This window comes from Paroedura picta, chromosome 2 (assembly GCF_049243985.1).
Source record: "Paroedura picta isolate Pp20150507F chromosome 2, Ppicta_v3.0, whole genome shotgun sequence".
Taxonomy (NCBI): domain Eukaryota; kingdom Metazoa; phylum Chordata; class Lepidosauria; order Squamata; family Gekkonidae; genus Paroedura; species Paroedura picta.
The window spans coordinates 85,536,742-85,563,911 of record NC_135370.1 but is presented as its reverse complement, the minus strand read 5'-3'; the positions used below and the strand labels follow the sequence as shown (position 1 = coordinate 85,563,911).

Below are 27,170 nucleotides of genomic sequence, written 5' to 3'. Positions count from 1 at the left end.
TAGACTGGAAGCAAGGAGAGACTAATGAAGAGAAGAGTCTAAGAAAACAGACTGTGTGCTTTGGCAGAGTTGGAAAAGTGAGAGACTAGGTGGCTAGGGGTCAGAATGGGAAATGGGCTACAAAGTAGGGGCCAAGGAAAACAACAGATAGTGGAGGCATGGAAAGATGAAGGGGACAAAGGGACAAGGCAAAAATCTCACTTATTGTCAAAATATAAGAATTGGTTAGAACTAATGTGCCATGAGGCAAACTCCTAGCTGGGTACTGCCTGGCAGATGAAGGCATCAACACCAGTTTCCCCTCCCACCCCTTGACCCCCCCCCCAGGTAGTGGTGGTGGCAGCAGCTTGCTGAGAGGCACTGTTGTTACTGAAGAGAAGCTGGTGTGAAAAATGTGAAAACCATTTACCTTATTATATGTCCTAACCGGCAGCCCTAGACATCAGCTTCTGTTCTAAACAAAAAAGAGAAGAGTACTGGGGAAGGGGAATCAAGGAAATTATTCCAGTGTCTGGAACAATTAGAAGATTTTTAAAATTAAAAAACACAAGTATGCCTCTTTGATTCATCTTAAAAGTTGCCAGAAGCAAGACACTATGGGGCAATTCTTCTTGCTGTTCATGGACAATGAGTTGTCCCATCCTTTCTGAATACTGCTGAAAGCTTATAAGGTTGCCCACTTTATTACTATAATACTGCCCTGCTCCATTTTTCTCAAGTGCTATCTCTGCCTCTTGAGAGAAGAAGGGCTTAGCTCATGAAGCAAGAATAAGTCACAGAGTCAAGAGCCGGTGACAGGGCTTTACAGCCCAAGAGTTGCTGGAAAGCCTCCCCCTCCCCCCCAAGGGCAGCCTCTCTTTGGCGGCCAAGGGCCTTGCAGCCCAAGGGAGGCTAGAAAGCCTCCCCCTGGCTCCTACCCCTCGGCAGCATCTCTTCAGCCTAGCCTCCTGTTCAACAGCAAAGCCCTCTCTGGAGGCAGGAGCACTGCTAGCAGGCAAAGAGGGAGAGTGGGAGCTGGAGGGGGAGGGCCAATCAGGGTGGACCTGGACAGACAGGACCCTGGACAGTCTCCTCCCAGGAGGCTGTTTTCCAAATATATAAGGGAGCAAAATAGTGTTAAGGATTTTGTCTGTGGAATTTATCCCACATGGAGTAAAATATTATTATTATTATTATTATTATTATTATTATTATTATTATTATTATTATTATTATTATTATTATTGTATTTATACCCCGCCTCCCCCCGAAGGCTCGAGGCGGCTTACATAACCCCGTCCCCTAAAACCATAAAATAACAATAAGATCCAATACATTTACAATAGTGGCAACAACGATGGCTTAATCTTACTCATTTGGTCTCCGCATCCTCAACTACAGGAGGGGGGGTGACACTCTCTACCGCCAGTTTGTGAGGGGGGGCTGATCTTCTTACCGCCCGGCCTCAGCTATAAGCCTGGCGGAAGAGCTCCGTCTTACAGGCCCTGCGGAATGCTGGTAATTCCCGCAGGGCCTGCAGCTCTTCCGGGAGTTCATTCCACCAGGTTGGGACCAGGACCGAGAAGGCCCTGGCCCTGGTCGAGGCCAGGCGGGCTTCCTTGGGGCCGGGAATGACCAATGGGTTAGCCCCCGCAGAGCGTAACCCTGCGGGGGATATAGGGTGAAAGGCGGTCCCTCATATATGCTGGGCCTAAACCACGGATGGCCTTGAAGGTCAAAACCAAAACCTTGAACCTGATCCGGAAGGCAACCGGTAACCAATGCAGCTGCCTCAGAACTGGCTGGATGTGAGCCCTCCATGGTGTAGCTGTGAGGACTCTAGCAGCCGCATTTTGGACGAGTTGCTGTTTCCGGATTAAGCCCAGAGGCAGGCCAGTGTAGAGCGAGTTACAGAAATCTAGTCTGGAGGTGATACATCTTGCAGAAATACATCTTGCAGAAAGACACCTAATCAGGATGGCAAATGTACGCTATCCAAACCCTCTTAAATAATTTCATATTTAACATCTCAAGTATCACCTTAGCAACACATTACTCCTGAGTCATCACTTAGGAGAAAGTAGAGGTTAAACTGCAGTGGTAGTTATCTAAGTCCCAGGGACCTTGTTTATGTTACAATATACCTCCACAAAAGATGTTTTGAAGCAGAAAAGATCTGAAGGAAGAGATGGGGTTCAGGCCTTTCTCTTAACAGTAGGGTTGTCAGCTTTGGGTTGGGAAATTCCTGGAGATTTTGGAGGCAGAGCCAGGGGATGGCATAGGGTGGAATCTCAAATAAGTATAATGCCTTAGGGTGGCCAAACTGTGGCTCTCCAGGGTGGAAACTGCACGGAGCTTTTATTCCAACCCCAGATCGATTCAGTCCCTGCCCTCTACACAGAATGCGATTTCCATTTGGATTTGGGGCAATTTAAAATTTCCTTCTGCAGCAAAAAGGATTGATCTGGAGTAACCCTACCTTTATTGTGCGATATTTTAGAGTGCTTTTAATCCTGAATATATTATCAAATCGCATTGTTTTGAATCGGAGCTCTCCTCAGTGGTAGAGGACCCATGATTGGCCACAGGTGGTCATGTGACAAATTTGCCTTCAAAGAGAAGCCCCTAATTTCTCTCAACTTCTGTGGGTCCTGGATTTTTTCTCCCTTCTCTGCCTTTTGCGATCTTCCCCCCCCCAAGAAAAGAAAGAGGCTCCCTGCTTGGCTCCTCTCCCCCCCTTCAAGAAAAGACAGAAAGAGGCTTGCCCCCCCCTTCTGAACTACCCTAACCACGTGCAGAAGACTTTTCTGTTTCAATGGGGAGGGGGGGGGAAGGAAGATCCGAGTTCAAAGCGATCTGAATTCAACAGGATTGACAATGGAATAAACAAAGTAAGTGCAGACTCTGCCCAGGTGTCCACAGACTACAGTTCCCATGACCCCCTGACAGCATGAGTGCTAGCAGGGGTTCATGGGAACTGTAGTCCATGGACATCTAGAGGGCCACAGTTTGACCACTCCAAAGCAGTCATTTCCCATAGCTTGGAGATCTATTGCAATTCTGAGAGATCTCCAGCCACCTACCTAGAAGCTGGCAATCCTACTTGACAGCCAAATCCTCTCCCCTCTGAAAATCCACCAAGCAGACTTACAGACACATGTTTGTGAGGTAAGTTTGGAGAGCCAGTTTGGTGTAGTGGTTAGGAGTGCGGACTTCTAATCTGGCATGCCAGGTTCGATTCCCCGCTCCCCCACATGCAGCCAGCTGGGTGACCTTGGGCTCGCCACGGCACTGATAAAATCGTTCTGACCGGGCAGTGATATCAGGGCTCTCTCAGCCTCACCCACCTCACAGGGTGTCTGTTGTGGGGAGAGGAATGGGAAGGCGACTGTAAGCCGCTTTGAGCCTCCTTCGGGTAGGGAAAAGCGGCATATAAGAACCAACTCTTCTTCTTCTTCTCCTTCTTTGATTTAGACCATCAACAGGGGTTAATACAGCTGAGAGAAAATTTCAGGATGAAGGTGGCTAGCAGGGAAAAAGCTGCCCAACTTTCCTTTCATGCTAGGATAGCATGCAGGGTCAAATTTCTGCAAGGCAATTCATTCTTATAAACCAATGATGATTACACACCCACATTTCAAATAACATATGTGGTTTATTGCTGTTGTTTAGAGAGGCCTTTATTTCCAGATAATGCCACTATCATTTATCTCTTCCCACTCCATCAGCTAAATCCTGACAAAGTTGAGCAGTGAGTTCCAGTTAGGCTGATGTCAGTGGGAAAGTTAAGCAAATTCAGAGAGTCCCTGAATTTTGCTCTATATTCAACAGCTGCTAAAATGTCCAGGTCCTGGGTCTTGACTCCTGGCATTGTCCATAAACTCTCATGACCACCTTTGCACACATAAAAACTAGTATTATTCTTTGCAACTTGGAATCAGATTCTCAAAGAGGAATTCTAAATAGTTATGCTTTTCTAAATCCACTGTGGTCAATAGACTTATAATTCTGTTTAGGACTGCATTATCAGAGGACAGTGAATTGTTGGCTAGTTACCAAATTTTCGCCCTGGGGGGTTTTCTCGGTGAGTTCTGAAATTTTACATGATCCTTTTAATGGATTACATCTGAATAGGAAAGTCTTCTGATTTCAAAGAGACAGATATATGTAATCTGCCATAGCACTGCAGACTTAAAATGCAGCGAGTCTGCTTTCAATTCACAGGTTTGACTTCAATTCATAATCTGCAGTATCAAGAGTGGATACTTTTTAAAAATATGAAGAAAAGGGCACAAACTCTGCTATGAGCCATTTGAATGGACAATTTGGCTTAGTGAGAAAGACAATTCCACATAATTTTATCTGGTGCATTAAGTATAACAGCAACAAGAGTGTGTTTTTCTCATTATATTTCAGTCAATCCCCTTTCAGCTTGAGACTGTGCTCCAAGAATAGCCAGTTATGCAGTCATGTGTAAAAGGAGGCTTGCTCTCCTACTACCGAACTAATGCTCAAGTGATCTTATTAGCAGATGTGTGTTTATTTCAAAGTGTAGCTCTTCCTTCTAATTAGCTGATAAAGAACTGAATTTTAAAACCACTGGCCCATTCCCCAATAGAATTAGGCATGACCTACACTTTTCAAAAGAGTATTCAACTCTAGCTCAGCAATAAAACTCATTTGTTTGTTGAATGGTTTATCCTAGAAGTTTTCAGGTCAGAAAATTCAAAGCAAAAGTTGGACAGTTTTCACCCCCTGATCAGAAAACTTAATTGTTTTCGATAAGATGCTTTGTAGACAATTATCTTTCAACTCTTGCCCCTAAGCTAATATAATTGTAGCCGAATTAACAGAATAATATCTTCAGAATATATTCAGATCATCTTTAACCGCTCCTAGCAGAGTGGATAAAATAAAGAGGTAAGGGCCCCAAGGGCGGGCCCTGTCCGGGATGAGGAAGGGTGCTGATAGGCCCCTTCCCCTAGACTGACGAATTGGGAGGCGCAAAGCTCCTCCCGATCCGCCCCCCACCGACTTAGCTCGCATGCGGCCGGCTGCCGCCATTACTTGGCTTGCCGTCGAGTCGACAGGGCAGGTCACCACCTGCCTGCGAGACCAGGAGGGCCCAGTGGCCGTGGCACCGGTGCCGCCTGTGGCCACGGCTGCCACCGAGATGCCTTGCTGCTGGCCTGCACAGATGGGAGCGGCCCACAATGCCACCTGCCGCTGCAAGACGCGTCTGCATCGCCGCAGCCGCCGCCCACCCCGCCCGCACACAGCACACCTCGCCTGCTGGCCACGCAGCCAGGAGCAGCTGGTGGCACCCCGTGCTGCAGTGGTGGAGGCAGCCACCCCACCCACCCGACAGCCAAACCTTGGGAAGCCGTGTCAGAGGAGCTGCGCCAAGCCGCTCCAGACTCGCCCGAGCAGCTGTCTCCTGCCCTCCAGCTGGCCCACCGCCAGTTCCTGCCTCGCCCCCACAAACCTAGGTAGGTCGCGGGGTGGGGGGGTACAGGACGACTCATCCTCACCTCACAGGCCACCCACCGCCCAGTCTCGGGTCCGTGGTCTAGCCCCGCTGCACCACCAAACTCACCAGCCCTGCTAGCGCCCGCTGTATTTCAAATACAGTGGGCTTAGTTTCTAGTATTACTATAAGTTTCTTCTATTTTTTAAATGTTTACCATATACATCTGTGTTTGTATAACCACTGTAACATGATTTTTTAATACAGCATATCCATAATCTGTCTCAGATTTCTAATTAGAAGAAGAAGAGTTGGTACTTATATGCCGCTTTTCCCTACCCGAAGGAGACTCAAAGCGGCTTACAGTCGCCTTCCCATTCCTCTCCCCACAACAGACACCCTGTGAGGTGGGTGAGGCTGAGAGAGCGCTGATATTCCTGCTCGGTCAGAACAGTTTTATCAGTGCCGTGGCGAGCCCAAGGTCACCCAGCTGGCTGCATGTGGGGGAGCGCAGAATCGAACCTGGCATGCCAGATTAGAAGTCCATACTCCTAACCACTACACCAAACTCTATGGCCATTAGCAAAAATTAAATATGCAATTACACAAATAATTGTGCATAGCAACATAAAACCCCCTGTGTGAGAACAATAAGTCATCCCAGTATGCTTACCTACAATCATGTTTAATGGGAAACTACTAACTCCTAGCTTGGATCCCACAATCCATCAACAAAAAGTGTTAATACTTATGGATTCTCCTCCCTAAAATAATCCTTCAACAATTATATACAAATTAGGGTTACCACTCTCCAGGTAGGTGCTAGAGATCACTTTATATTACAACTGGTCTATAGATCAGTTCCCCTGGAGAAAATGGCTGTTTGGGAGAATGGACTCTGGAGTGCAGGTCCATTAACAGTTGCTGGAAAAATATGAGTAAAGATGGTTTGTTTACAGAAACAGGCTTAGTCAATGATTAAAAGAAATCCAAGCTTCCATTCTCCAAAGCTTGCAAATAAAACAATCCCTGCCTTACTATATGCGGATGAGAGAACCTCATGCCTTCACTGCATACTGTAAAGAAGAGCACCTTACAATACACTGCCAAAAAACAAGTCTTCATTTTGCCCAAAAAATCTCTTTGAAACCATATATGGCAAAGGATCACAACATTGAACAAAGAAAAGTCTTTAAATATCTTGGCATAGTCTTCCAGTCATAGAATCATAGAAGCATAGAGTTGGAACTCCAGGGTCATCTAGTCCAACCCCCCTTGCACAATGCAGGAACTCACAACTACCTGGTGACACCAATTTTATGCCCAAGTGATCCCTCTACCAAAATCTCCAGAATCCAACCTGGCCTGGAGGAAATTTACTTACCATCCCACAGTGGCAATTAGCAATTCCCTGGGTATGTAAGGAAGAACCACAAGAGACAACAGTGGCACATCCCTTCCTGCCCACCTACTCACAATCTACCTAAGTTCATAAAATCAGTATTTCTGTGAGATGACTATCTAACCTCTGCTTAAAAACTTCCAAAGAAAGAGCACTCACCACCTCTTGAGGAAGCCTGTTTCACTGAGGCTTTAGCTGTCAGGAACTGTCAGGAACTTCTTCCATATGTTTAGTCAAAAATTATTTTGAATTAATTTCATTGGTACTGGTTTGACACTCTAGGACAACAGAACATTACTCTGCTCCATCTTGTATATGATAGCCCCTCAAATATTTGAAGATGGTTATCATATCACCTCTTAGTCATTTTCTCTCCAAGCTAAACCCAACCAAGCTCCCTCAACCTTTCCTCATATGACTTGGTCTCCAAACCCCTCACCATCTTCATAGCCCTGCTCTGGATATGCTCCATTTTCTCTACATCCTCCATCAGTTGTGGTGCCCAAAACTGAACACAGTACTCCAAGTATATTATTGTTATTACCCCTGTTGTATACCACTCTGAGCCAGTATGGTAGGGTAGTTTATAAGTCAAACAAACACACGAACAACCAAATAAAGAAATCATTGTCTTCCTGTCTTAAATATCTATAACTGTAGTAGCTGATTTTAATTAAACTAAAGGTTTGCCTTAAAAGTATTGTGGGGGATCTTTCAGAACTAGTCAATGTGTTTCCAGGAAATGTTCACTTTATTTTGTATTCTTGCCCTTAGCAATTATAGGATGTTTGGGGTCTATCATGGTTTAGTCAACAATGCAAATTGGTTTGAGGACTGAAACCATTTGAGTCTAGGGTTGACAGGTCCATGCTGGCCATCAGCAGGGGATGGGGGGAGGGTAGAGTTACCAGATCTAGGTTGGAAAAGTCCTGGAATTTGGATATAAAGCCTGGGGAGGACAGGGGTTTCAGTAGGGTATGATTCCATAGAGTTCTCCTTCCAAAGCATCCATTTTCTCCAGGGAAACTGATCTCTGTAATCTGCAGATGAGCTGTAATTCCAGGCGATCCCTGGGTCCCACCAGGAGGCTAGCAATTCTATTTAGGGCATAGCTATATTCATATATATGCACAAAGCTATATTCATCATATACCAACGTGTCTTGCTCAGAAATTGTCCTGAGTACTCTTCTTCCTTCCAACATATACCTAAGATAAAACCTTTCTTTAGAACAGCTGCCTTAGTTTTGCTTTAACCATCAACTGCCATCTTGCCCAACAGAAAATACTGGTTGCTTTTCAGACAGACTTGAAAATACCAGTGGCTCAATTCACAGTGCCATCTACTGCTGCTGAATAATAAATTCTAAGCAGAAAGGAATGCCTTTTTTTTTGTTTCATTTGTTTTAGTGCTTAAAGTCAAATATCTCAGGCCCAGTGGACACAATCACCATTGTTCTACATAGGACCTCCTGTCTCAAAAACTCATCCAATTCCCACTATTGTTTCTCCATGCATGGCGAATATTTTAGGACAATTTGAACATGCTTGCATGTTAAGGAAAAGACTGATGACCTAGACTGACACATTCATAGAATCATAGATTTGGAAGTAACCTCCAGGGTCATCTAGTCCACCCCCCTGTACAATGCAGGGACTCACAACTACCTGCCTACTCATAGTGATCTCATTTTTATGCTCAAGTGATCCTACCTACCAAAAATCTACATAATTCAGCCTGGCCTTGAGGAAATTCACCTACCATTCCACAGTGGTGATCAACAATTCCCTGGGTATGCAAGGAAGGGCCACAAGGGACAACACTGGCGCATCCCTTCCTGTCCACCCACTCTAAGTTCATAAAATCAGTATTTTTGTCAGATGACTATCTAAGCTCTGCTTAAAAACATCCAAAAGAGGAGAATTCACTATCTCCCATTCTCATAATTCAAATGCTTTCCAATCATGGAGACTTCTGGGAAAATAGAAACTTGAAGGGAGCTTTTTTAAAGGCTCCTGACTTTTGTATGTAAAATATCAGGGAAGAGGAGTATTTATTACTCTAGCCTTGTCTCTCACCCATGGGGGAGACCCAGCTGGCAGGTGAACCACAGGGCAGTGGCCTGATCAATCTAGCTTCACCAAGTTCTGATTCCAGCAAGAACAGTGGAGATAAGGTGGCTTCTGCCTTCACAGTTGACCTCCTCAGCTTTTCTTATTTTCTCTATTTTTTTCTCTATCAATCTATAAAAAATATGTTTATGGCTTTGTTTTTCAGTATTTTATCAGAGTATAGTTCCAACACAGGAGATAAGCAGATTGCTAGCAGATCCTGAATGCACTGGTAATAGGAGATGTCTTGCAAATGTATGGCTTTCGGACATAATACATCAGGAAAAGGGAGAATTTATTTCTCTATTTATGGCTTTTAAATTACAGATACTTAACAAAAGATTTATGTGAACTGCCTTTGCCCTAGAACAAAAAGCAACAAGAAGATCCAGTACTAATTTTACAGCATTTTCCCCTTTCTTATTCTAAAACCGCAGACAAATCCTGCACTGAGAAATTATTTTCTTTATCTTTATTTCTCATGGGTGAATGATAACAGACTAATATATATTTCTAAGAGCCAATGTATATAGAAAACCTTTATCTCTCTTATTTCTTTCTCCTTTTCTCCAATATATATTCCTGATATTATTTAATATAAACCCTTTAACCTAATATATTATCCCCCCCATTCATTCATTTTAAATGCTAATAGATGACACAGAAACAGTTCTGTTGGTGACATATTTTTATAATGGTTTTTAGAATAATCATTATCTATTACTAGTAACAAATAGAAGATCATCAAGAAGTATGATAAATAAATAAATAAATAAATATTTAGAATATTCACTATTTGCTATAAATACTTTTTGTATAAGGATTTAAGATAATGTCTGTCTTTATTCTGATATATATGCTCCAGCTTAGTGATTTTAACAATATGAAACCTGTCAGTTGTGTACACATATATTTGCACATAAATAGTATATGGAAGTAATATATGGAAAGTTTATACAGTATTTTTCAAAAGAGAAGACTGAAAAGAAGAATGGCAACTGGAACACTTAAAAAAGATAAAAGGAAAGTAGAAGAAACAGACGAAGACCAAAGAATAAAAAAACTGGTAGAAAAGCTATCATGAATACTGGTCCAACAAATGCTACAATTAGAGGAAAGTACCCAGTGTATTCAGAAAAACATTCAAGAATCTGAGGAAAGAATTCAGAAGAATATCCAAGACCTATAAGTTGCACTTTCAGAAATTAACGTAAAACTACAAGAGCAATCACAAGAAATTTTAAGAATTAAAGAGCAGCAAACAGATAATAATTATCCAAAAAGATAAGATTTCAGGATTGAGGAAGCAGAGCAAAGTACTGAAATCTTGGAAATACAATGCAATTCAAATAGGCAACATTTTAGAGGTATACCACAAGTCTTTGGAAGGCTAAATTTAGAAGACAGCTTTTGTGAGCTGCTTCAAAATTATCTGAAGATACAAGAAGATTTTCCTGATATTGAGAGCACACTTAAGATTGGCACTCAAGCACAAACTACCTCAATATATTGGTCAGTTTCACTCATAAGAAAACATGTGAAGCAATATGGGAAAAGCAACGAGAATCTTCAACAGAAAAAGAAGGGCTGATCTCTCAGGATCTACCAACAAATGTATTAAGAAAAGGGAAAGGCTTTGACTTTCTGAGAGATTTTACAAGATCTTGCAAGAAATAAGGTAACTGATAGAAAATAGCATTTGCAATTGAGGTATACATATCAAAAGGAAAGGAAGGAAATTACCAAAAGTTTTGGAAGAGATATCCAAAACATGGTGACAAAGAAAAATGGAAATTAAAATCTGCTCAAGCTTAGAAGAATGGGAAAATAAACTTGCTGACTATGCAGCAATGGAGAAATTAACAATATATTTGAGAAACAGATCAATTATGAAATCTGAGCACAGATCAATTATGAAATCTGAGCACAGATGTAGTATGTATTATGCCAACAGGAGACACGTTTAGAAAGAGAAATAGTTTTTAAATTCTGTATATATATTGCAATGCAGAGGCAGAATGATGGTTTTGAATATAAATGTATAGGGAAGTGGATTTGAGCAGAAATTATTTTCTTATTATGAAGCATATAGTACAATTTTCTTCATACTTTGATATAGTAAAAGTTATAATGAGTATATAGAAATGGCAAATGTAATATTGAATATGTAGTAATGATGAAACAAACAATGTAGTTGCAAAATAGATCAGTTATGAAATCTGAAATGTAAATTGTTGAATATGGAAGTAATGAAAGGGATGTTGGGGAGTAATATTTTCTGTTCTGTCCATCTATCCATCTATTTCTTTATTCTTGATACATACAATTATGTTATATAATCCCTTGTCTCCTTTTGGTATCCTCTATATACAATCACTTTTGCTCCTAAATCAGTAGGTGGCTTTTCTCCCTGCATCTCAGTCCTTCAACTGTATTGAACAGGTAATAGCACTGAACAGCACTTACAGGGCTGTTCTAAGGTTCTAAGGTTATAATATACCTGAAGTATGTTAAGCACTGACAGTATACAAATATTATCTCTATAAATAATTATTTTCCTTATATACATCATACTCACCATACGATCTGTGAGCCTGGATATATTTCTACCTTCTATTACAAATCCCTTCTCTCCACATACTTGTTAAAGCCTGTGAAGTACAAAACCTCATGTATGAATGGTTTGTCCCACTTTCAGATTTATATTATTGGCTGCAGTTGCAAATCACTACTTCCCCAATCTAATACCACTCCAATGGTGGAAAGAGGAAAACATGTATGATCAAACATCCCACTCCTTCTGCCTCTTGGCTTCTTCTTGTGCAGGAATTGCACAGTAGAATTTCTGTTAGTTGGACATATAAATATGCCATTTTCAGTAGCCATCCATCAACTTTTGCCCATTCTTGAGGAACTCAAGAGCAACAGTACACATAGTGTTCCCCTCTTCCATTTTATCTTCACACAAACCCTGCTCAGTGAATCAGACAGAGAGATACTGCAACTGGTCCAAGCTCACCCAGTGAGTTTCATGGGCGAATGGGATTCCAGGCCACAGTATCCTGAGTCCCAGCTTAATAGTCAAACTGCTACATCACACTAGAAGAAGAGTTGGTTTTTATACTTGCTTTTCACCGTTCAAAGGCATTTCAAAACAGCTTACAATTGCCTTCCCTTCCTCTTCCCAACAGATGCCCTGTGAGGTAGATAGGGCTGAGAGAGATCTGAGAGAACCATGACTGACCCAAGGTCACCCAGTTGGCTGCATATGGAAGAGTGAATATGTAGAGAGAAGCCACACAACCAGCCACTTGAGCTTCGGATACTCACAAGAGTGTCAAAACTATGCCTCACGAGTTCCTAAATTTCTTTCTCCATTTTCAATGGAACCCTAAACTGAGTTACAGCTTTCTAAATCCACTAAAGTCAGTGGGTTTAGAAAAGTGTTCCTCTGTTTAGGATTGCAATAATAGTTAATCCATTCTCTATTATCTTTGAAGAGAAAATAAATTAAACTGAAAATCATAGCTGTATTAAGTCCTATTTGACAGGGACATCATATACTTTATAGCTAGAATTTCCAGGAACTTCCCTGTTAGTTTCACTAGGGCCATAAAGTCCATAATGAGATCTAAGGATTAAGCCAGTGATGAAAGAAGCAGTGGAAACTTGCCATTCCAGCAGCTGCTTCATAGCTTCGTTTTATGCACTTTTTGCCATAGAATATAGACAGTCAATCCTAGCATAGCATTCATTTATACCAGTAAAATTTGCTCATGCAAAGGGAACTATTATCAAATGCATACAGCAGCAGGTGCTGAACGGAAGCCTCTGCTTCTAATTTAATTTTGACAGCCCATTCCTTCCCACTGAAGAAGGCTTCTGACCTGAGAGATGTCTCTCTACCTCCACCCAGTGGTTATGTTCAGGGGGAAGTTGCTGTGCACATCAAGGACTCACTGAATCCTTTATCCATTCAGCAGCCAGCCAGTTATCAGTTTAAGGATTAAACCGCCCCTACAGTTTAAGCACACATTGGATTGCCTCCACTTTTGGAAGCTTTGTCTCTTCCAGAGATTAAGGAGCTCAACTGTGACATTTCAACACAAATCCTAATCAGGGCAGCAGACTGGTATGCCATCTTAAGAGAAGCAAAAGGAGGAAGGGAATCCTCCATAACCTCCTATTCATTCTATTCACTCTCAAGAGAGAATATCTTATTTGTGACTAGTGAAATGATAGGATAATGATGATGAAGAATGTTACATGCAGAAAGGTATTTCTGAGATTTCTGAAGAGGTCTTGTGCATCTCTTTGCACTCAACATATAAGTCATGTTGTACCCCTTTATGTGATTCCTGCCAAATGAACGCCATACTGGAATTGTCATTTCCTTTTCCACAGAGATGTTGATGGCAGCCATTTGATTACATGGAGAACACAAAGAGGTACAGCAAACAGTCCTGCTGGCTCCATATGCCTGCTGGCTCCCTAGCTCACTGAGAATCAAGCATGTTTCTGCCTTCATGTTTCAGCCCATCTTGGATTCTCTTTCTTGGTCATCATAGAATGTGATGAATGCTGGGGACCAACTTTCATAGAGATAAGCAAACAGCGACAAGCTCAAATTTAACCTGTTTGTCCAGAAGCAAATTTACGTATTTTATTTATTATTTGATTTGATGATGACTTTGACCCTGCCATTCCCCAAAATATCTACTGCTCCATTTTTGCAGCCCATTTCCTAGCTGATATCAGCTGAAAGTTTTTGACTGTCTGCAGAAAAAAGAAATAATCTCTTTCTCCAGATTCAGCAATACATTATTTAATGGTGCTGTTTGCTGGTGTCTAGAAGCTATCATTCACATTCATTGAGATCTGTGATTAAAATTGCTCCATTTTTCTATGTGGGAAGAAGAAAGTCTATGTGGGAAGCAGATAGGAATAACTCATACACTTTATGTTGTAGCAAACAAGTATTTTATCAGTATACTGACTTTCTGTTTGAAAAAAGAGAGAAAGGCTTATATGGGAATAAAGTTAGGGTGACCAGTTCTTGAGAGAGAAAGGCAGAGAAGAGGCTTTCAGTTTACAACCACAATGGCCCAGAATTGACAGCAGTAACTTCCATCTAATTTGTATACCTACACAGGAGATATTACTTCAAATTTTTATTACAGCCATTTCAGACATTACGTGAAAAAATCAAGTTTGTTGATAATATGTTCATAAATACAGACAAAAGTCCAAAGAGATTCTTTTGACATATCAAGGGACTCAGTGTACCAAATAGAATTTTTACTTCCCTCCCCCATTCCCAAATAACAGAAGATACCCCCTCTGCATGTCATGTCATACACTGGAAGTCCTCCTTAGATTCAAAAGTAGTTCACTACATGAGACTGTTCGAGAAACACAAATCCCAACCCCCCTTTGGATCCGGGACATACTTTGTGAGCAGGTCTTTAACTGAATACCTAAAAAGGATAAAGGCAATAACATTAATCCTATGGGGAAAGGTATATATTTATTTTCAATAAACGGATATTTTGAAAGGACAATCAGTCAAATATTATGTAATTCTTCTTCATACTGATGTCCAGATCCAAAATAAAAGATGACTGAAGTTCTTAATCTATTGAAGAATTTCATCTATCCATTATTTCTGCTCAGATCTCTCATCATTATTTCTGCCTCAGCATGTCCAAAACTGAACTCTTCATCCCTTATCTTTCATCATATGCATCAACAGCACAGTGATCTATGCAATGATCGCCTCCAGACTGGACTTCTGTAAGTTGCTCTACACAGGCCTACCCTTATCCTAAGGTGACCAGGCATCCTGGTATTCACAGAACACTCACGGATTACTAGGATAAGTCCCGTGTCCCATGATGTTTTCCTAAAATCCCGCTTTTGGAGCAGCTGAGCCAGAAAGCGGGGCCGGAGCCCGGCGTCCCTTACTCGGCAGCCTCAGAGCCCCTGCTGCTCATTCGCTGTCCCAGGACGCATCTTACGGCCAAGATTTCACTTCTCCAGGTATTTCCCGAGAGCTGTCAACTCTCAGGAAGCCTCTCTAAGAGTTAAAGCAAGCGAGTGCGCAGTACTAGAGTGGCCCAAGAAAGCCACTTCCCGGCTTCACCCTGTGGATCCCCCATCTGCCCCAAGTGGCAGATCTGCTTCCTGAGCAGCTCCCATGGTGGATGAGGGAAGGAAGGAGGGGAGGGAAGGAGGGAGCCAAGACAAGGCAGGGAGAGGCAAGGCTGGTGAGGCCTGCGTGGTGCAGCCAGTGAGAACCCCACAGCCAAAAGCGTACAAAGGTGCGAGAGCACTGAGCGAGTGGGGACTGCGGGCCGCCTTCACTGCCTCAGCACAGCCATGGCTGCCCTCCCTCCTTCCCTCCCCTCCGCCCTTCCCTCACCTGCTGCCGGAGCCCTTCCCCCAGGCAAGGGGGGAAAGGCAGGTAGGCAGGACACTGTGTTGCGGGTGGGAGGGAGGTGCGGGCAGCGGGCACACACATGTGTGTCCCGCTTTACCATTCTTACCCTCTGGTCACCTTACCTTATCCCTGACCTGGAAACTTCAGCTAGTGCTGAATTCAGCTGCTAGGGTCCTCACTGGTTTACGTTATAGGTCCCATATGCAGCCTGTGCTGAGGTAGCTGCATTGGTTGCCAGTTCTGGCCCAGATCAGGTTTAAGGTATTGGTGCTGACCTTTAAGGCTATCCACAGCTTTGGCCTTGCCTATCTGAAGGACCACCTATCTCCTTATGCCTCCTGCAGAGCTCTCCGCTCTGTGGGTGCTAACCTACTGGAGGTCCCTGACCCTGAGGAAGTATTCTTGGCTTAAGCCCGGGCCAGGGCCTTTTTGGTCCTGGCCCTGACCTGGTGGAATGAGATTCCAGGAGAGCTTAGGGCCCTGACAGGGCCTGTAAAATGGAGGAACATTGAGGCTCTTACTCAAGCTATGTGGTGGCATCTACCGTGCCCCTCCCGAGGGGAAGGGATGGCTGTGGGAAATAGGGTCTGGGGGTGGGGGTTTACGTTGCCAATCTTGGTTCAGGTTGCTTTTATAATGTCCCGTCAGTATTGTTATGGGACTAGATGGTATTTTATATGTTTTATAACGTTTTTTATATTGTAACACACCACAAGTCTCTACAGAGTGGTGGGCTAAGCATTTTATTATTATTATTATTATTATTATTATTATTATTATTATTATTATTATTATTATTATTATTATTATTATTATTATTATTATTATTATTATTATTATTATTATTATGGTGTCATATATGCATGCTAACATGTGAGTCACTCCTGAGTTTAGTTTAGTTTAGTTATAAAAAATAATCCAGCCAATGATTTTTCTTTACGTGAACCACAGCTATGTTGACCTTCCCTTTCTGACTCCCTCTCCTCTTGCTGCATTTTAGGTTGCTTTTCTTTCTATTTCCCTGATTATCATTTTCAGGCTGCTTGGACTTTGACTTAAATTCACTGGCTTTTAAAACTGCTGTCTGGCCTTCTGGCCAAATGCTTCTGAAACTCCCAATCCATACTTAGTCTCACTCTGCTTCAGTTGCTTACAGCTCAGTGCTAACACAAACTGAGGAAAAAGTTTTATTATACTTTGAAATAATAACTAAAAATGCATAGCCTCTCCACTATGTGCAGACTGACCATTCTTCTCTTTGACTTCATTTTGAAAATGCTATAAATCCATACAGCTTTGAAATCTTCATACACACATATCTATGCTCAGCAATTAAATGATTCTCCACTGTGAACACTACAAATCCCATGACACAGAGTGTCCTGATAACAAAGCAATTGATACTGGCATATTCTAATGCAGATACAGTACTAAATATGGTACAGAAAATATATTCTATAGTTCCATGGGATTTCTCCAGGGGAATTCAAAACAGCAGTAATATATAAAACTGAAAGGAATGGGAACAGAACATGAATTGTTTTCTGGAAGAAAGATATGAAGTTGTCAAACAATTTGATATTGCAGGAAGCTACTTACAGAAAATATATATGATTTATAATTTCTAATGATAGTTTCCAGTGATGGTAGTGGTATTTATACTGTGATTGACAGATAGGGAGATGGACAGACCCAAACTATTGCTACAGCTACATGTTACCTGTGGCCTCATATTCTAATCCAGATCATTATAGTGACTGAGAAAATGATTACTATCTGTTAACTACGTATACATTTTTTAACAGGCAGCCCTAGCTGGCCTAGCACAGATCCTTTAGATTGATGCTGAAAGTGAAACAGTTTCCCCATCTTTTAGTCTCCAAGTTCTCTTTGAATGCCTATAATCCACTCTCATTCAGTTACAATAAATGCATATACAGTCAATTTATTGCATACACTTGATTATTCTTTATATAAGCATTCTATAATATGTTGCATTCAGCAGCTGAAATGTGTGACTGATACCCCACATTTATCTAGGTACTTGTCCTCAGTTTAATTTGTAAAGTGAATATGCACTGGTTTATTTTTTATAAACAAGTGTACAAACATTCATTGTACATGTAAACAGGGCTGTTGTCTCACACTGTAAAAGTTAAGGGGCACTTATACACCCAGTCTTTGGGATCACATTTTTATGGTCCTTGCAGACGCTTACGGTACTCAACTGGGGCATCCAAATCTGGAAAAGGAATGAGGCTAGCAGGGTGGAGTCATGAAGAAAAAAAGATCCAGTGATCTGGTGTTGCACAGGAAGCGGTATCATGCACTAGTATTTGAGCAAAAACTCTATGGCGATACTGGCCTCTACCTTAAAGTTTTGGCCCAAATAGCAGAGCACCAACCTGACATTGCTGGTATGATTACATTGCTTCCTGTGTCATGCTAGAGCCAAAAACTAGGTCTTTACTTTTCTCCTGCTAAGTTTTCCTCTCTAGCCAGCTGATCAGAATCTGGAGGCCTGGCAGCAGGAGAACCCCCCTCCAATGAGTGAGTCTGGCAAACCTGTTAGCAGCTCATTGCTTTGATGCTTTCTGGAGGTTGAGGGGTTGTATGGATTTATCATCTGTTAAGCGGAAGCACCATTTCAGATTTTAGTAGGATGGGAAGGCAAGCTATAAGGTAGGCACCTAGTACAAGGTCTGCACATGGATCTTATACACACAAATTTAGTGCATGGTAAGAACATTAGTTTCAAATTGTATACTTGCAATATTATCAGCACATGCCAATCGTTTTTTGAAAACTAAGAGATTGAGCCCACTTGAAATTGCTTCGTATTGAATCAGACCCTTGGTCCATCACAGTCAGTACTATCTACTCAGACTGGCTGCAGCTCTCCAGAATATTTTCGACTCTTACTGATACATTTTTAAAGATAGGAATGGTGGAGATTGAACCTGAGGATTTCTGCAGATCAGGGAGATGTTCTGCCATTGAGCCATAGCCCTTCCACAATATGAGCCCTTCGTACTTATACCTAGGCCTACTTTACCTCAATGATTATGCAGTGTATAGAATTAGTAAGCTTGTTAGAGAAAAGCCCTGAGGCATAAAATGTATCACTTCTCCCAAAAGAGCATCCCTAAGGTAAGCAAAAATAGTATTAAAGTGGGAGGAAGTAGCAAAAGAGCAGCACTGCTAGAGATATTGTGTCCAGAGAGAGTGCTAAAGCTTTTCGTGCATGTGATTTCATTGTATTATCTGTGGATTAAGTGACCACAAAGAATGCATTAATATGACTAACCAAGAGTGTATATTTAAGAATATTTCTTTAATATTAGTAATGGCAACTTTTTAATGCTCACATTTAAGCCCAGACACTAAAGAAGATAATGAACATTTCTGCTCATTCTAGGTTTGCTCTACTTTTCAGTAATGTTCTTGCATTATGAATACATTCTAGTGTAAAGTTTGAGTCCAGTGCACCTTTAACGTCAACAGAGCTTAATTCTGCATAGTAACTTCTTCTACACTAGTCCTAAAACATCGTCATCCAAAATTACTTCCACCGTCATGATCAAGACCTTGAGAAAAAGGACTCACAAGAAAAGGAACAGCCTCTACCTCTCCGTGTAAGAGAGACTACTGAAAGCCCTTCCTTTAAGAAATACTCTAAGGACATGTTTTGCAGCCTTTCCATTCTAGGCAGTAATCCCCCTTTTAAAAAGAAACACATGTGCTACAGTGCAGGATGAATAGACCAAACGCACAAAAAAAATGCCATTTGGGGCTCTGCTCTGCATTATTTTAAAAGGAGACTATTCATGCTTTCGATTTTCTTCCGCACACACACTTCAGCCACCTGGCTGAGCTATAAACTAAACTAGAGACGGACAAAAGCCTCTGAAGAAACAGATGGCTTAAAAGGGCAAGACAGCCACAGTCTTATGTCTTTTCAGGAAGCTCTGGGGGTAAGCTGGGATCAATAAGTCCCATTATGCACGGGGGGGATAGTGCACATTCGGGGTGGAATGGCGGCGACTAAAATCACTGATAACGCACGGAGCCAGCTGCAACTGGCTGCAGATTCAGTGCATGCTGCCCAAAAAGCCGCATTAGCAAAACGCGGAAGAAAGCGGAGCTTCTGGGCGACCGGGGCGCAACCGGAAGCGGTGCTGGGGTTGCCACGTGCATAATCGGTTACTCTGGGTTTTGCCGCCGTTGCGTCCCGTCCCGTGCATAAGCGGTTTGCTTCGCTTCTACCCCTTCCGCGTTTTCCATGTGACCCGAAATCGCCGTTTCGGCGGCCGTGCATAATGGGCCTAACGGGATATTTAGGGCCCCAACCCTGTGGGGGAATCAAGACCCTGAAAACACACTAGTCTGATCAATATTTTTATTAGCTTATCTGGAACTTAAATGGAGTCTCTCTCCTTGTGTTTCTCCCTCCTTGGCTCCTTTAGGAACCACGTCCAATTGTTGACCACACATAATCTTGACCAGCACTTTAAGGGGTGGGATTTTCAGAAGGTGGAGATTGGTGGACTAAGCCAATTCTCATCTTTTTAGAGTAGCCTGTGGTAATCCCAACTCCATTCCCTTCCCCACAAAATGAGGCATCAGCTGTTCCTCCCCCCCCCCATCTCTCTAGTCTGTTTGTAGTGTCTGTTTGTTTGAAAGAGGAGGGGAAGATTAAGGAACTTGGGCCAGCAAATTGGATGCCGCTGAAGATTTGGCTCAGACACTGAATTGCTGACCCCTAACATTTTAACCATTTCCTGGAGAGATGGCGTTGAATTAACATTTCTTTATTTAGAGATTCTTGGCACAAAAGATAGCATAGTCAACATGCTATATGTTTACTCTTGCTAATGTAAACTTGCAAATAATGGTACATTTGCCCTAAAGCAAAGATGGTACATAAATGAGTTTGAATGATAATGTTCCCTTGACTGAAGTGCCAGGAAGACAATTTCAGCTGCTATGCAAAACTTGTCATTATTTACCACCAACATAACCTTCTCACTGAAGGACTTGCATGAGGATACTTTAAAAGTAAAATTCCTTTCAGTACTATATTTTCAGATTTTCTCACAGGTATGTGTCAGCACATATACACAAACATAGTTTGTCAACAATATCTATTTATATGGTTCAAAGTTCTTCCTCTCTGCAGAGAATAAAATGTTTAATCTGCTAATCTACCATATTCCAGCTGCAGAATCACTAATGCTGATATCATCAGGGATATGTGAACATCTCACCACTTGCACTTCTGTGACATATAAATCAATTAAGATAATTCCAAGTCACCAAACAATAATCTGGTAGTCCGATGCTTCCTTAAAACAGATGTTCCCTTTATAAATGTAGTTGAATTCAAGTTTGAGCAGAGTGTAATGACCCAACAATATAGTTAATCACACTTAAATTTGAAAGTGCACCTAAGTTTTTGGTGGAACAGCCATAAAATAGCTCCCATTTTCCACAGCATAACATACCTTCTATAGATCTATGCAGTTTAAGAGAACTGAAGAACACAGAAAAAAGAACAAATGAAATCTATATTTTTTTGCCCCATAACAACTCATTAAAAACTGGGGTAGTGAATAAACAAGACTGAGAGCCATTCAACACATTATGGAGAAAGGCTGAGGTGATAGAACCCTGGACTGTACCACTTCTGATGGAGGGGTTCTAGATTTTAATGCACCCACCCATGAGAAAAGCTCCCTACATTCAGCAAACTAGCACATAAAAGAAAGGTTATTCACTACACACAAAACCTCTCTTTGATGTGTTACTTTACTACATGGAAGATTTTTTTTAACATAGTGGCACATTCAGACACCAGAAAAACCCACCTGCAGTCAGAAATGGATCAGCCCAGATTTCCACCACCTCATTCTACCACCTCATTGCTCACAACAAGTAGAACAGCTACAGTTTTCCATTTTACCAACATGCACATTGCATACTGTGGGTGGGGGATTGCTGAATTTCTGAGATCATCAAATCACAATTCAACATTCTACTTACCCAAAAGAGAAGGTTGAAGACAAACATGAGGTACTTAATACACTGCAGGCAGTTGTGAGCCATGCTGCACCTCTTCAGTTCTAGAAGAAAAATAAAGGAGAGATCCAAGTAAAAGACCACATACTTGTTCCCCTTGGGGGATGTGTACTTAGCCTTGGTGGCCTTAGGGCCTGGGTTGGTGTGGAATCCAAAAAAAGAGTTGCTTGCGGCCCCAAACTGGCCACCATACATGCTGCTGTAGCGACGGAAGGCGCCATTTGGAAAACTGTAATCCTTGCTGTCCAAAGAAGGGCTCCTGTGATAGGTCGATTCATCCGTGCTAGACCTGCGCATGGTGACGTCAGAAGTGTTCCACAAGGGTTATTGACAACAATATTTGCTGGGTTTATTTTACTGAGGGGTAGGGAGCTTTGGAAGGTTTCCTTATTTGGTTTTTCCTCACCTTCCCCCCCTTATTTTTTTATTCCAGATGTTCTTTTGCCTGCCATCCTGTCAAGGAGTAAAGTGTACTGTAAAAGTAGCCAGTTGGCCAAATGCAGCCACCTCTGCCAGGAGTTAAGAAACAACGTGCTTACTTGTTGAGAAGTCTTTCCTGCCCGGAAAACATTCCCTTTAGTGCCACGCTCTCACCCTCCCCCGTGCTAGCAAAAGGGGTGGGGGGGAGGAAGATATACTGTACCCAAAGAAATTATTTTGGTTTTGATGGTTTAAAAAAAAATTAGTGTGATCTTGCTTTTTATCCCAAGTGCCATATAAAACCTTGACTCCACATTGCCATTCAAAAAAGGATGCTAAACAGAGCTAAGGCTCAGAAATTATCCAAAAGAGAAGCAGCTCCCGTGCTCCGTTCCTCTTGGCCACATTGCTCTGCCCAGAGATGCTCAGCTCACTTTAATGATTCCCCGTTTCTCCTTGCACAGAGGATGCCTATGGCAGAATGAGCGGCCAGTGCTTCATTCTCAGTGCTGTCACTCCTTTGAAATTCCAATCCAATCATGCTCTCTCCCTCTCTCTCTCTCTCTCTCTCTCTGCGCTACTACACAGTCACAGCGCTCTGGTCCATTTCTGCATGTGAAGCGAGAGGCAAGAGGAACGGATGCTTTTCTTACTGTATCTCATGAATGCCTGCTCAGCACTCTCTCTAGCTCATGGCCCCCTCCCCCAGCCAATCACGTTGATTCTCGCACTACACACTCCCCCTCCCATCCCTGTCTTTAAAATAAAAACCTCCTCTCAGCCTCTTCACAGCAAATCCAACATGAGCTGCATTTAACCAATCAGCGCACAGGTGGAGGGACTACAGTATGTGTCTTAGATTTAACCAGATTCATTCTCACTCCACCCGGTGTATACTGGTGGCTAACAGCGGGATTTTAATCAGTCCAGCCACAACTGGTTTCTTGGATTTATAGTCCCTTAGCAAGGAGCCACGGAGTTTACAGATGCCTTAAATGCATTGTCTCTAAAAACAGGGTGAATGAATCTCAAACAAGATGTTTGTTTATGTAGATGCTGCCTCCCCCCCCCCCCACCACCAGACAAGTCCGGGCTGCTGCTGTGAGTCTCTAATGTGGGGTCTTCATGCTTCACTTTCTGATCAGACATGTCATTCATTGGATTGTTCTGACAGTTGATTTTGTTTCTATCTTGAGTCCCCCCTCACATCAGGTTCCCCAAACCACTCACAGCTCTCTAAATTCAATGCCATAGCACCCAATCAAGGATGTGGAACAAGCAGGTGTTTTTCCTCCCCACCTAAAGAAAAACTGGATACAGAGGCTGCATCCTGAATGTATAGCATACACTGATCTGATAACAATCCCTGCCACTTACATGGCAAAGACTGTTAAGGGAGAAATGCATGAGGTGTTTCTGCTGCTCAAGTGTGCAGATACGCCTTCTCTGTTCATAACTTAAAAGGGTGTTGCTCTCATTGAGTGCACAGGTTGGCCCTCCGACAACAAGCTAAGGAGCCTTTATCAACGTAGTCAAACTCGCCATTTTGGCTCTACCTCTCCAAATTCAACAAGCAGCAGGATTTTTGGCATGATGGGTGAGGAAGCATAATTCTGCAAAAACAGCACTAATGGTCTGTGAGACATAAAAACCAAACAACATCCTGCTGCCATGATGCAATGAATTGTTCATCATTTGATTTCATTTTAAATGTTACAATCATTAAACTTCTGTCTGCTTGAGGATCTCCAACTATTATATAGAAGTTGATGCGATTTAGAATTGTTCACAATTTCAGAATGCAAGAAAGTAACTTAAATGAATGCCAAAACTAAACAAAAACATATACTGCCATTTCTATCTAAAGAACCCCAAGATCTTAGTCTAGCTCCAGGAAAATCAAAGGCACTCATAATGTTGCTATTAAATTGTCAATCTAATTTTAATGTTTAAACTTGCAATTTTTAATTAACTATTTAACTATACTATGTTGTTGTTATGTGCGAAGTCGTGTCCGACCCATCGAGACCCCATGGACAATGATCCTCCAAGCCTTCCTGTCCTCTACCATTCCCAACTATACTATATAATGTCCAAAATGATGTATACCACCCTGAGCCGTCTCGCTGGGAGGGCGGTAGATGATAATACTAAATAAATAAATAAACTAACGGAAATGTTTGGGATAACATTCTAATGAAATCTCTGTACTCCACTTAATTACATCAATCGAGCAACTCTTGTAGAAAAAGTCTGTCAACTATATTCAATTGAGAGATATACTTCCTTCTTTTTAAGAATGTCACTTTGATTACCAAAAAAGTTTCTGTACATTTCATGATCCATTCTTCCATTGGTGGAATACTAATGGGACTTCCAAATACTAATGGACTCACAAAGGTAATTCTAGCCACTATTATCATGTGAAAGATCTTATTTCAAAATGCTTTCAGAAACATAGTTGTATAAGCTTAACAAGATGGCCTCAGAGGAACAGGGGCATGGCACCAGATACACACAACTCATAATCCAGTGGTGTATCAATACCTCTCAGGAGACAGAACCACTGACACAAGCAAACAATGCAAGAAACATATCATGAGGCACAAGGAAGAGGTAACTACTCAGCAATTTAAACATCTTTGCTTCAGAAAACAAATATACAAGATGAAAGCAGACCTCCTGACAAGTCATCTTTCTTGGTGAAGCATACACAAAGCATCCCATTCATTGAAAACCATAAAAACAAAAAATGTAAAAATGAGTGGTGGTACAAGTCATTGCCTTGCAAATCCCCCACTTGCATGAACTACAAAAACATTATTATAATGACAGCAACAACCTTCTCTTGCTTTCCCTAACCCACAGGATTTGCCACACACAAGCTTTCATAGCAATTCCTGTGCTTATGCTACTTTTTGAACACACCAAATACCATGCACAGTTTTGGGAATGTTAACGATGAACATTTTATTTCTCTCAGTACAAGCCTTAGTCTCCAAAATTTGAGGCTACTCAGCCTCTGCTTGGTTACTTTCAAGTGAGGTGCCTTCTAAAAGATGAATGTCTTCTGCCCTAGCGATCTAATGACATCTCTTAGCCACTGAGGGTCAGAACCCATGTTAAATCTCTTCAAACCCAGTTTTGAGGGGCCTCTGATTCATCTACAAATAACCGATCATTTAGGTGTGGACAGATAGAACACCCTCTCAGTCTCAAGTGCACCCCTCCCATGGGCACACATTTAGTGAAGACCCTAGAGACCAATGCTAGACCAAATGGCAAAGAGTGTCCCCCAACATTTTAGCCTCAGAAACTTTCTGCAGTCTTGTTGGATAGAAATATGGAAATTTGTGTCCTTGAGATCTAGGATGGCAAACCAGGCATCTTTGTTTAGCAATGGGATAATGTTACCCAGATAAAATGTAGAATTTAGAGACCTTCACATGTTTATTGAGCTCCCTGAGGTCCAAAATTGGTAAGGCAGATGCCCTTCTTCTTGATTAGGAAATATCTTGAGAAAAACCCCATACACTCTTCAGTAGCAACTTTCTTTAGAAGTTTTGCTATCTCCTGTTGTAGCGGGGGGGGGGGGGTCTGTAGGCAAGGGATTAAAATAGCCAAGAGCAGTTCTGAATTCTAATAACTAAATTTTGGCTCATTCTGCACATGTTGGATAAGGTACTTTCAATGCACTTTAGAAGCATATTTTCCAGTTTCACACAGGAAAGTCCAGCTGCAAAAGACCATTGAAAGTGCATTATCCAATGAGTGTATTTATTTTTATTTTTATTTATTATATTTATATACCGCCCTTCCCTGAGGCTCAGGGCAGTTTACACGGAACTGGAATGAAACAGTACAGAATAATCAAACAGTGTGGAATGAGCCACTCAGCAAAAAAGAGAGCATGTCACTAAACAGAAGTCTGGCCATTAGTCATTGCAGGGAATGATCTTTTTTAGGCAGGCCCCTAGGAGATGGAGCTCCTTGTTTACTTTTGTGTTGGCTGCTGATATTTAGGCTGGCCCTGAGAGTGAAAGAATGGATAGAACTATATTGTTGATGGTAAGGAAAATATTATACTGTTGACGATGTCTAGAAAAATACCTTGATACCAAGGGATTTGGCTACTAAGCTATTCTTTTGTATCCTGTCCATGACTTTATGGGTCTGCTCACAGAAGTTTTTTTTTCCCTTCAAGATCCTCCATTCAGACTCTGCTCTCTGGAGGTAAGGTGGATGCCCTTAGCCAAGGGTGCCTTTTGAGTACTACTCTCAGCCTCATAGCTTGACTGCAAGCATTTGCAGAAGCCTTCAACTAATGCTTCCCAAGTCTTAACCCTTGGTCTGCATGCCCTTCGGCAGAGTTTTGTTGTCCTCTAGGAGCCCCTCTATGTATTGCAACATTCCCCATCATAGAAACAATTGATATCACTCCATTATCACTATAGTTATATGAAGTCCTAAAGTATCTGAGATGTACATTTTCCTCCCAAACATATCCAATTTACACCCTTATTTGTCAAGGGGAGAAGATTCATTGTTTAAATCAGGGATTTGAAATATTTAAATCTTTTATAGAATCATAAAATCATAGAGTTGGAAGGGGCCATACAGGCCATCTAGTCCAACTCGCTGCTCAACACAGGATCAGCCCAAAGCATCCTAAAGCATCCAAGAAAAGTGTGTATCCAACCTTTGCTTGAAGACTCCCAGTGAGGGGGAGCTCACCACCACCTTAGGCAGCCTATTCCACTGCTGAACTACTCTGACTGTGAAAAATGGTTTTCCTGATATCTAGCCTATATCGTTGTACTTGTAGTTTAAACCCATTACTGCGTGTCCTTTCCTCTGCAGCCAACAGAAACAGCATCCTGCCCTCCTCCAAGTGACAACCTTTCAAATACTTAAAGAGGGCTATCATGTGCCCTCTCAACCTCCTTTTCTCCAGGCTGAACATTCCCAAGTCCCTTAACCTATCTTCATAGGGCTTGGTCCCTTGGCCCCAGATCATCCTTGTCGCTCTCCTCTGTACCCTTTCAATTTTATCTACATCCTTCTTGAAGTGAGGTCTCCACAACACACAGTACTCCAGGTGTGGTCTGACCAGTTCCATATACAATGGGACTATGACATCTTGTGATTTTGATGTGATGCCCCTGTTGATACAGCCCAAAATGGCATTCGCCTTTTTTACCGCTGCATCACACTGCCTGCTATGTTTAGTTTACAATACACAGGTACCCTAAGGTCTCGTTCACACACAGTGTT

The 27,170-nt window shown here is 42.0% G+C and overlaps 1 protein-coding gene across 14 annotated transcripts in view; it reads right to left on the bottom strand.

Moving 5' to 3' along the window:
• Positions 1-27,170, bottom strand: part of LOC143829878 (tetraspanin-4) — a 724,382-nt gene that overhangs the window by 265,067 nt on the left and 432,145 nt on the right. For 12 of the 14 annotated variants that reach the window (XM_077321421.1, XM_077321433.1, XM_077321425.1 and 9 more), the window contains one exon: positions 21,441-21,520. In XM_077321421.1, coding sequence (XP_077177536.1) covers positions 21,441-21,520 — 80 coding nt within the window. The other 2 variants (XM_077321429.1, XM_077321419.1) reach the window with 2 other exon arrangements.